This window comes from Balaenoptera acutorostrata, chromosome 15, assembly GCF_949987535.1.
Source record: "Balaenoptera acutorostrata chromosome 15, mBalAcu1.1, whole genome shotgun sequence".
NCBI lineage: Eukaryota > Metazoa > Chordata > Mammalia > Artiodactyla > Balaenopteridae > Balaenoptera > Balaenoptera acutorostrata.
Window position 1 is genome coordinate 26,801,573 of NC_080078.1, and position 12,353 is coordinate 26,813,925.

General features: G+C 37.1%; 1 protein-coding gene across 2 annotated transcripts in view; it reads left to right on the forward strand.

Annotated features, from left to right (window-relative positions):
• Window positions 1-12,353, forward strand: part of PARN (poly(A)-specific ribonuclease) — a 170,610-nt gene that overhangs the window by 67,367 nt on the left and 90,890 nt on the right. For both annotated transcript variants that reach the window (XM_007188367.2, XM_007188366.2), the window contains one exon: window positions 620-694. In XM_007188367.2, coding sequence (XP_007188429.1) covers window positions 620-694 — 75 coding nt within the window. The remainder of the gene's footprint in view (window positions 1-619; window positions 695-12,353) is intronic.

Below are 12,353 nucleotides of genomic sequence, written 5' to 3' on the forward strand. Positions count from 1 at the left end.
ATGATAAACTGCCTCAGGATTTAATCCAGAAGGATCTTTCTTTTGTTTTTAAAACAAATTGTTAAAGCTGCTTCTTTTTTCCTGGTTTGTCTGTTTTCTTGAAGTAGTTTTTTTTTTTTTTTAATTTATTTTTGGCTGCGTTGGGTCTTCATTGCTGTGTGCAGGCTTTCTCCAGTTGCGGTGAGCAGGGGCTACCCTTCATTGTGGTGTGCAGGCTTCTCATTGTGGTGGCTTCTCTTTGTTGTGGAGCACGGGCTCTAGGTGCGTGGGCTTCAGTAGTTGTGGCACATGGGCTCAGTAGTTGTGGCACATGGGCTTAGTTGCTCTGTGGCATGTGGGATCTTCCCGGACCAGGGCTCAAACCTGTATCCCCTGCACTGGCAGGCAGATTCTTATCACTGAGCCACCAGGGAAGCCCCTTTCTTGAAGTTTTAACTGAAATAGCTGCAGTGGTAGATTTAAGTTTTAGTTCTCTGTTGTGCTGAGATTTTGATCAAATTTTAAACTAGCACCTCATCTCTCTTTAAATTGATGGATATTCTGAAATATATCAGATGTACAAATGGAATCTGATAGCTATCTAAATGGTTAAATGCTTGCTTTTAATTCACTGTTACAGGTAACATTCAGATATCCTGGATCAATGACACATCAGCATTTGTTTCTCTCAGCCAACCTGAACAAGTACCAATTGGTAAGTCTTTTGGACCTTTGTTTTGTGTATTAATGAGAAGTGGGAGCTTGCCCACTTCCCAGTCTAAACGTTGTGGGTTCAGTCAGCTGATTCACAAATGTTGCTGCCCGGTTTGTTTTGAGCTTGTCTCTAAAATAAAGGAAATAATTAGTAAGTATCATGTGTAGATGAGAAAATAAGACAAATGTATTGATTCCTTAGATATACTGTATCGTATACTTTTTACTTTTCTATTCCTTTCCCATTGCCCTTTTTCTGAAATGATTCGTATGTTTACTACTTGAGGGTTAGAAATAGCAAATTGAGAGGAATAGGGGACAGACACCAAAAGGTGATCCCTGTATTGACCTGTTTGCCTCTGTACTTTTCCCGTTTATTTATAAATTTTTGTGGTTTATTTATTCCATTAAACTTGTGTCAAATACTTGTTTTATGAACAAATAAACTGAAAGATATTTTATTTGCTTCTACATTAGGATTGTAAAAAGGTGGAATGCTACCTCTCTTATTGTTGGACCCTAAATGATTTTGATATTAACCAGCACAAAACAGTCTATTTTCTTAGGATGAAAAGCTATTGAGTTAAATATTGAAGAAAATATATATTGTTAAGCTGCTTCTTCAGACAGATTTCAAGTTCCCTGGTGCTTAGTAATGTAATTTTTCTTTTTATTAAATGAAGTGCCACAGACTAAAACTGTATAACTCTGATAATGTAGCTATACGAGCAGTTATATGAAAATTTCTACAAATACACAAATTCAGGTCAGAGTATTTTTGGTATTTAAAAAAAATTATATAACCATTGCAGGAATATATGCTATGTTACACAAATGAAAAGTTTAGGCTCTGGAGTCATATTACTACACTACCTTTGGTTGTGTGACCTTGGACACAGTATTTAACCTTGATAAGCTTCTGCTTATCTCTATAAACTGAGGATGATGTTATGGATTTTTTAGGGTTACTATGAGGACTGCATGAGATGATTATGTTTATAAAGCTTGGCATCACTATGAACTTTTATTATGGTTATTTAGCAGTAGATTTCAATGTGAAATGTACTTCAGGAGCTCATGACACCAGGAACAATGTTGGATCCAGGGTGTGAATGATATTGCTAGTTAAATTGTTTTTAATATTCGCTTATTTCTGTGACCCATCCCCCCACAATCCTTAGAAAGACAGTTTACCTGGAATCCAAAGGGATTGAATTATTAGAGAATTGTTAGTGGGGGGCAGGGACCCTGAGATTAAGACTGTAGTGAGACTTCGGTGTAGATGAGAGAACACTGAATGTTAACTCCCCACCCGAAATCTTGTCACGCCTCCCCTGCTCACTCAGTGTCACACTTCAGCTTCCTTGCTGGTCACTCTCAGGAGCCGTGCAGTGGGAGAGAAGGGGATGCATAAACTTTGAAGCCACGCTGACACGGGGAGGAGTAACCTGCCTCCACCACCTGTCAGCCATGCATTTTGGGGCATGTTACATAAACTCTCTAAGCCTCAGGTTCCTCGTTTGAGTGACGCAGATGATGATAGTTAGTTCCTTTGTGAAATGAGATCATGGATGTTAAGTTCCCAGCAAAGAGCCTGGCACTCCACCAGCAGTGCTTGACAATTGGTAGTAATTATTGAAATACTTGCTTGGCCTCCCTTGCTATGAACCGTAAACATGAGTGTGTGTAAATCTGAAATTTGTAAGACACTAGTGAATAGTGCTTAGTTGAAAATACAAGTATAATTCCTTGTTTATGTGTGTGAGGTGTCAGAGCTTCTTTTTTTTTTTTATAAACTTATTTATTTGTTTATTTTTGGCTGTGTTGGGTCTTCGTTTCTGTGCGAGGCCTTTCTCTAGTTGTGGCGAGCGGGGGCCACTCTTCATCGCAGCGCGCGGGCCTCTCACTGTCGTGGCCTCTCTTGTTGCGGAGCACAGGCTCCAGACACGCAGGCTCAGTAGTTGTGGCTCACGGGCCCAGTTGCTCCGTGGCATTTGGGATCTTCCCAGACCAGGGCTCGAACCCGTGTCCCCTGCATTGGCAGGCAGATTCTCAACCACTGCGCCACCAGGGAAGCCCGAGCTTCTTTTATTGTTCCTGTTATACCATATTTGACGTGCAATAATGATTACTCCCTTACTTATTATTGAAAGTGTCTTTCAATAGTACAGTAGCTTTTTTTTTTTTTTTTTTTTTTATTGTGAGTTCAGGGATTCACCTTTTTGTTTTTTTTTTTTTAGAAAGTAATTTTATTTATTTATTTATTTATTTATTTATTTATTTATTGCTGTGTTGGGTCTTCGTTTCTGTGCGAGGGCTCTCTCCAGTTGTGGCAAGCGGGGGCCACTCTTCATCGCGGTGCGCGGGCCTCTCACTATCGCGGCCTCTCTTGCTGCGGAGCACAGGCTCCAGACGCGCAGGCTCAGTAATTGTGGCTCACGGGCCCAGCCGCTCCGCAGCATGTGGGATCTTCCCAGACCAGGGCTCGAACCCGTGTCCCCTGCATTGGCAGGCAGACTCTCAACCACTGCGCCACCAGGGAAGCCCCAGTACAGTAGCTTTTAAGCTCAGTATTTTATTCAGTGATACCTGAAATCAGGGAGCTACATTTCAGAATCATGTAGGCACAGAAGTCCTCTGATTTGCTTGTTTACCCATCTTATTCTCTATTGGATCCTCCTCTTGTGCCTGGCACATGCCGTGGCGTGAGTAGATAGATGTGTGTGTGAACGGGCGATGTGGGGAGTAGGCCAAGATGAAACTGTGACCTTCTTACCTTTTTTCCTCCTAGGTAAAGAAGTTAGGTGACTGTTGTCTTTTGATACATGCAGCTGTACTAGTAAAGTCTAATTTTCCATGATAGTCTCTTTTTTGACACAAACGACAACTCTTAACATAAATCCCTGGCGGTGCACGTACTGTGCCTATGACCGCAATTTCTTTGCCAGCAGCCATCTTTTACTCAACCACCCCCCACCCCCGGGGCTTGGCTTCATCTAACTTGCCTCCTCGTCTCTGCCTAAACATCCGTGTCTTCAGGTGTTTTCTCTGGCTCCCTTTGCAGGGGATCAGCCCCCGTTCTCTGTGCTAGCCTGGTATCCTTTCTTAACATACCTTGCTTGGTTGTCTTCCCAGATAGACTGAGAGCAGGGACCACATCTCTTGTTTGCCATTGTGTTTTCAGTGCTTAGGGTCGTAATGTCTGATGTTAGTAAGTGTATGTTAAATAGTTGTTGAGCTGAATAAATGACATTCAAGGTGTTATGACTTAGAAACGCCGTTTTGCGCCTGATGGTTGTATCTCATGTCTCTCGCCTTTTGCTGTGATTTCTGAAATTATGCAGATGTTTCCCTGAAAGACAATGTAAAATTTGTTTTTTATAGTGGTAATTTTACCAATGAGAGAGACCCAGGGTATCTAATGTGCCGCAAATCCTATTAATGTTATCTTAAACAAATTACTTATTCATTTCAGTGGAAACAGAGGGCTTGTTAGATCAATAACATAATGTTGGAAAAATCATTAAATGCCTATTTATATAGCAGCTTGTAATGGCTTCTTTGGCTCGGTTACAAACTATTTTTGATTTACACTTATGGAGTTGCTTTTTAACTGACACCTGCCTTTTTCTTTTACTAGTGCTACATCTAATCAAGATTTCTTTAAAGCCATTTTCATGAATATGAAAACTCTTTTTCAGGTCTATTGAAATTATTAAAACTCTTCTACTGAGTGCCATTTAGTTCGATTCCTGTTGCGTTTTGTTTGCTGCTGCTGTGAAGATAAAAGAGTCCCTGGTTGCTTTGGGGTTCAGATAGTGAAAACCATCCAAGCCATATTTTCATATTCTTTCCCTCTGGCTTTTCAGGGAAGTCAGCACGTGGCCAGTGTGGGACTTGATGCCCTGGAGGAGATCACTTAGCCTCACCCTTTGAGAATTTTTCTCAGAGTAATCGAATAAGAAATCACCTGTAATTGGTCACATCTGAATACCTCAGACACATTTAGGATTTTTATATATCTAATATAGTTTTGTTAAATGGGGAAAAGAGCTCAACAATATTTCAAATGTATTAGCCCTTCCTAGTCATACTCTAAATAGTTAGACATTGTCTTGAGTGTCCTTAGATACATTATAAGGCATTATCTCTCTGCCTGTAAGTTTTATAGAAACAGCTTGAGGAAAATAACCTTTTCATTTGTTTTGAAAAGCCGGAGATTAGAGTACACCATGAATACTACAGAAAAATATTAAATAGCAAAAATTGATGAAGGCACTTTAGTGGAGGTAAAAACCTAATGGTTATTTTTGTAAAGCCAGCCCCAATTCAGGGAGTTATAGAAATTCCCAATATACTGCCTTAGGAGCTTGTTCAGGATGATTTGTTGGGATGGGGGGAGGTACTTGGCTTCACAGCTTCACTTCAGTCCACAGTATGAGTGTGCTTATATAAAATCATCCTTTTAAAAGCGTTAGCTTTTGATTGTGCTGAACAGATAAATATTAGAGTTGTTATACGACTTTTGAGGCAATTATTCAGTACTGGATTTGCTAAAAGGCTGCTTATAACTTTAAACTTTACCTGTGCTTTTTGTTAGCCTTTTAACGTTTACTGAATCTGTAGTGATAACTGTTTTTCATTTGTGGGATTGATTTATGTTCTCATTTTTCCTCAATCACTATAGCTAGGGGTTCCTGATTTTGTTGCTCTCTTCAAAGAACCAGCTTTTGGCTTACTTCATTTTTCTCTGTTGTTTGCTGGTGTCTGTTTTGTTGGTTTCTGCTTTTTTGTTTTCTTCTTTTTTTTTTTTTTACTTGCTTTGGGTTTACTTTGCTCTTCTTTTCCAGTTTCTTGAGGTAGAACGTTATGTGATTTTTTTTTTTTAAGTCTTTAAAATTTTTTGAGACTGGCTTCCTATAGTTTAGTAGTCAGCCCGTGATTGGTCAGGTGTTGTGCTTGAACACCTGGAGCCAGTAAAGCTCTCACCGTTTGCCAACGAGGTTGGGGAACATTCAGCATCCAACCTTCAAGCAGTTCACAGTCTACTCCAGTTTTCACTTTCGGCTGGACCTCCATTCTCCGGTGTGAGGGCACAAGGCCTCAAGCCCAGCTAACAGTGTGTACGTAGCTAAAACTCTCTCCCAGTCATTGATTTTGACTTCTTTTTGTTTCTAATACGAGCATTTAAAGCTATAAATTATCCTGTAAGCACTGTTGCAGGTGCATCCCATCAATTATATGTTGCTTTCATTTTCATTAAGTTAGATACATTTTTCTAATTGCTCCTTTGACCCTGATTATTTAGAAGTGTGTTGTTTAATTTCCAGGTACTTAGAATGTTCCTAATTTCTTATTGTTGCTAATTTATAATTTAATTCTCTTGTGACTAGAAATTTTAATATGATTTTAGTCCTTTTAAATGTACTGAAATTTGCTTTATGGCCTAGCATTAAATATGACCTATCTTGCTGAATGTACTATGTACACTTGTAAAGAATGTGAATTCTGCAGTATAATGTTTGATCTATTGATATAAATATCACTTTTGTTCAGATATTGTGTCTTTACTGATGTTTTATTTAGCAGTTCTGCCAGTTTTTGAGAGAGGGTGTTAAAATCTCCTATGATTGTGGAATTGTCTGTTTCCCCCTTTAATTTTGTCATTTTTCCTGTCATATATTTTGAGGCTGTGTTATTAGGTATGTGCACATTTATGATTGTTTTGTCTTTCTGGTAAATTGACTCCTTTATCATTATGAAATGCCCTTCTTTATCTTTTGTATTACTATTATTTTTAAGTCTAATCTGATATTAATATAGTCAGTCTGTCCTTCTTGTGTTTTTAATGTTTGGCTGGTATATCCTTTTTCTGCCATTTACTATCAACCCATCTGTGTATATATAAAATAGTCTCTTGTAGACAGCATATAGTTGGGTCTTGCTTTTTATTAATCCATTCTGATAACTCTGACTTTTTATTGGAGTATTTAGTCCACTGACATTTAACGTAATTATTTATATGGTTAGGCTTGTCATTTTAAAGTTTGTTTTTTGCTTAGTCCCTCTGTTTTTTGTTCCTTTGTTTCCCCCTTTCCTGTCTTCTTTTGGATTATTTGAAATTTTTAAGAAGAATTCCATTTTAATTTCTGTATTGGCTTTTTAGTGCTATACCTATTTGCATTATTTTTTAGTGGTTGCTTTAGAAATTTCAATATATATCCACTTAGAGTTCATATTCTCACATAGAAGGTAGAAACCTTACATCCATATAGGTCCATTTACTCCAATTCCTGTTGTCTTCCAGGCTGTAATTGGCATATGTATTACACGTGCTTTGATTATAAATCCCACAAAGTGGTGTTATAGTTTTGCTTTAAGCAGTCATATGTATTTTAAGAAATTAAAAGGGGGACTTCCCTGGTGGTCCAGTGGCTAAGACTCTGTACTCCCAGTGCAGGGGGGCCTTGGTTCTATCCCTGGTCAGGGAACTAGATCCCTCATGCTGCAACTAAAAATCCCGCATGCCACAGCTAAGACCCGGCACAGCTAAATAAATAAATAAATATTTTAAAAATTAAAAGGATAATTCAGAAAATTTACCATTTCAGATGTCTTCATTCATTCCTGAAGATCCAAGTTTCTTCAGGGTATCGCCTGAAGAACTTCCTTCAGTATTTCTTACAGCGCTGGTGTGGTGGCAACAGATTCTCTTAGTTTTTCTTTATCTGAAAATGTCTTTATTTTGCCTTCATTCATGTAGAATATTTTAGCTGGATATAGAATTCTGGTCTTTTCTTTCAGCATTTTAAAGATGTTCCATTGTCTTCTGGCCGCCATGGTTTCTGATGACAAGGCTGCAGTCATTTGAATCATTGTTGCCCTCTATGTAACGGATTGTTTTTCTCTGGCTACTTTAAAGATGTTCTCTTTACTGTTGATTTTTTAGCAGTTTGAATATGATGTACTTTGGCACGGCTTTCTTTGTAATTATCCTATTGGGGTTGACTGGGCTTCTTGAATGTATAGATTTATGTCTTCTACCAGATTTGGGAAATTTTTAGACATTATTCAAATATTTTTTTCCTGTTCTGTATTCTCTTGCCTCTCCATTTGGGACTTCAACTACCTACATGTGGGAGACCTTTTGCTATTGTTCCTGTGTTTCCTGATGCTCTCTTCATTTTTTTTCTACCTTCTTTTTTTTTCTCTTCTTCAGATTGGATAATTTCTGTTTATCTACAAGGGCACTGACTCTTCCCTCAATCATCATTATTCTGCTATTAAGCCCATCCAGTGAATTTTAAATTTCATATATTGTATTTTTCAGTTCTATATTTCCATCCAGTTTATTTTAACCTTTTCTGTTTCTTGTTGAGATTTCCTATCTTTCTTTTATTTTGAGCCTATATTCCTTTACCTCAATGAACATATTCAGAATAGCTCTTTTAAAGTCTTTGTCTAATAATTCCAATATCTGTGTCACCTAGGTGTTGGTACCTATTGATTACCTTTCTTTTGAGAATAGACCACATTTTCCTGGCTCTTCATACGTTCAGTAATTTGGGATTGTTTCCTGGAGGTTTTGAATGTTCTTTTGTGGACTCTGGATTCACTTATATTCCTCAGAAGAGTGCTGATGTTTTCATTTTAGTTTTAGTGGGCAATTAGCTAAAACTACAAACCCCTTCATGCTTGTGGGAAGTGGCTCAGATCTTAGCTCAGACTGCTTTCAGTCTGCCACATGCATGGTTAAGGGTGAGCCGGGGACGTGGGCTATCTTTACACCACATTTGGAGTTCCCATTCTCTGGTTTCCTCTCTTCAAGGATTCCTTCCTCATTCTGTGTTGCCACTGGTTGCCCCTTGCGTCTTCCCCTGACTCCTCCTACCAGAAAGACATGCTCTTTGCCCTTTTTGCTACAGATTCCCTTTAAGGCAGAGTCACATCCAAAAAAAAAAAACCCAGGAAATTCACTCTGTGGCAGTTTGCTTCCTCCAAGATTTGACTCCGCTCCAAAATCTCTGTGTTTCTGCTTCTGTTCCAGAGCCCTTCGATACTTGTTTTTAGCATTTTTTTCCAGAGCTTATGCTGTCATCAGTGGAAAGGTCAGTTTGTTAGGAGGTGGAATGCCTTACCTTTGCTTTTTAATTGTTACCCTAATAGCATCTACATTTGACACAAAACTTCCTGCCGTATTATACCATGCTGTACTACCTCTTTCTCTGTTCAATAACATTTTAAGAAAATCTAATGTTAATGCATTAAAAACCTGCTACTTACCTCCTTTAACCAATTATAAGTGACTTAAGTTCAGTTCCTTTCAAATACACATATATACTGAGGGACAATATCCTGACAAAGTGTTTGGTGTTTTGCTTCCATCTGTGCTACTTTTCATAGTTGGCTCGTGTGTTACTGTATATTTATTCTTGTCGAAGAGGAAATGCACAAAACAGTCAAGAAAGAACCAAAAAACAAATGATGTTTTTTCTTGCATGTTAATTTTCCTAATCTTAAACTGTATGTAGAGTTGGCTTACAACAATTATATTGAATTATAAATTTATAGCAATAAATAAATGAGTTCGACTATGACATGACTTTTTAAAATAAAAAGCTTGTTTTGGAGAGAGGGGATGGGTGACTTAACTTGTGGGTTAAAATGCTACATGATTTTTATTCTATAAGTACTGAAACCTGGAAACAATATATTTGTTTTTATATAGACAAGATTTTTTTTATTGTATTGGCTTATGGAGTGCTTTAGTTTGGTAAAGGAAAATCGTTATTAGTAAGAAGCATGCACGTCTATATGTTTTGTGTAGATATCTTCTCATTTGAAAACTTGTAAGAGCAACTGACTCTTTTCTTTCACTCTCTAAATCGCTTAATCTACGAAAGGCACTGTGGAAATTTTTAATAGTATTTATTAAGAACCTCCTTGTTTTACTAATTCCCTTATGTGTTTAATCTTGAGAATTAGCAGCTTTATGCATCTCTGCTATGAAATCTGTATCAGGCAGATTTATTTAAGAGCGTGACAGTAACTTGGACTCTTCCTAATTAAGGCATTAGCTGGTGTGAGAATAGGGCAGAAAGCTTCCTGACTGCCAAATAAGGCTTCCCGGGTTCTTAATATAATTGCCAGCATTAAAGCATCAATGAGGAAGAGTCCTGTGGCAGTTAGAATGTAACCAGGAGAAATGCAGTGTTTGTGCTTCAGAGGCTGAATCTTCATATTCTGTTAAATTGCTTGTTGTCCAAAGTATTGGGTTTGATTTTTTGTGTTTTGTGTTTAGGGGCCATGTTATCTGGCTCTAAGAATGTTTGCTTTGTCAGAATATTCACGAAACCTATCAAATTTAGTTATAATGTCATTTGTTAAAAAATTGCTTTTGTGGTGCTTTCCTGCCTCCAGTTTTAGAAGTAAATCAAACTCCTGTTGAAAATGTGAGAAATATTTGAAATTACAAAGAAGAAAACAATTCAACCATGGTCTCTCCATGTAGATATGAATACTAACAATATTTTGGTTAGTGTTTCCTGTCAGTTGTTTTACTCTGTCTAGATGAGTGTTTTCATAACATTTTTAATACTACTTGAGACCTGACTTTAAATGCATTTTTGGATCTGCTTTTTTAGTTAACATTATGTCACAAGCATTTTCCATACCATTACACATTTTTCTAGAAGAGTTTCCTTTTAATGGATGCATTATATTTCATTGTATAGGTACATGTAACTTATTTAACTATATCCCTTTTGGATGTTTAAGTTATATCCAAATTTTTACTATTTTAAATTAATTCTTTTTTTAAAGTTAATTAATTAATTAATTTATGGCTGCATTGGGTCTCCGTTGCTGTGTGCAGGCTTTCTCTAGTTGCGGCAAGCGGGGGCTACTCTTCGTTGCGGTGCATTGGCTTCTCATTGTGGTGGCTTCTCTTGTTGCAGAGCACGTGCTCTAGGCACGCGGGCTCAGTAGTTGTGGCTCGCAGGCTCTAGGGCACAGACTCAGTAGTTATGGCGCACGGGCTTAGTTGCTCCGCGGCATGTGGGATCTTCCCGGGCCAGGGCTCAAACCTGTGTCCCCTTCATTGGCAGGCGGATTCTTAACCACTGCACCACCAGGGAAGTCCTTAAGTTAATTCTTTAATGAGCATCTTTGTCTTTGTTTATATCTCTGATTATTTTATTAAAATAAATTCTGGAGACATGAAATCATTGGGTCCATAACGATGATCTTAAAAAAAAAATCTGAAACAACTCATTTGTACCTCTTTCTTATTAAACAGTGATAATTTTTGTTAATGGAAAAATTTTAAAGTTCCAAAAAATTAAAAATTTCTGTAGTGCCTCTCTCTTTATTAACAAAGATAATTGCAATAGTATGAGATTTACTTTTCAACTGTGTATATTATATTTAAGTATATATTTCATCTTATAGTATTTTATTCTTTGCATATTGTTTTACTGTGTGTTCTTTTAACTTACCAGTGCTTCATGTCTATGTAATAAGCTCTTTTTTTGTGTTTAGTTGAATAACATTTCATCGTATGAAGGTATCATCGTTTATTTAACCAGTTCTTTGCTGGACGCTTAATTTAAACAGTTTTAGGACTCTTGACTCCTATTTCAAAATAAGCTTTTATTTATTCTTTATATTGAGTGTTAGAATCATTCTGTCAGGGTCACTCAAAAACCCCACTGGGATTTTTCACTGCTGTTTTAACAAATTAATTCCATTGACATCTTTATTTAGAAATATTCAGTCTTTATGACCAAGAATATGTATCTTTTCATTTACTCAGAAAATTTTGTGCATCTTTGAATGTAGTTGTATGTTTCATTGTTCTTGTTGTTTTTATCATACATACTTTTCAAGATTATGCAGAATAAGTTAGAAAGCAGGTTCCATTGTGCCTGATTTAGTACCACAGCCACAGTCAGCTCTCGGGAAGTATTTTAGGATGGTGGTGGTTTTAGGAAATTTGAAGCAGTGAGATTAATCGGCCTGATTGCTCTTAGGCCACTGAGAGACTAAGGTTGAGAATTCAACACAGACCCTGCATCTCTGATTCTTATTCTTGAGGCTTCAAATGCTGTTTGTTGTTGTTTTGTCACCAGAAGTAATGAACTGGTTGATTAAATAGGCTAGCTGTGTTAGTCTTTACATGTTAGCATTGTTTTCTCAGACATGATTCCTATTGTCTGCAACCTTACTATTTTAAAGAAATGAAATAAATTTGCTATTAGCAAATTTGAAATACTATAAGTGAAATGATTTTGTACCACTTCAGTGGCTGTTTCAGAATATTACTTTGTTACAAAAAATGTTACCAGCGAATCTCTTGGGGTGGTGAAATTACAGGAAAATTTTACTTTCGTATGTTTTTTTTTCTGTCTTCTGTTTTTCTTTAGGACAGATATTACCTGTGTACTAAAATATTTAAATTTAAGAATAAAGTCGTAGTACTTTCTTTTTTATATGTGCGGGGGCACAGCAAAAGGAAACGTCCTGCTTCTGAAATGCTTAGACGTCTAGCATATTGTTGACTGTAGTTATTTTATGGTATCTTTTTTCTAATCATGAAATTTACGGAATTAGTTTCTCTGGATTTTCCTTCTTCAACTTTTTGGTTTAAATCTGCTATTCTG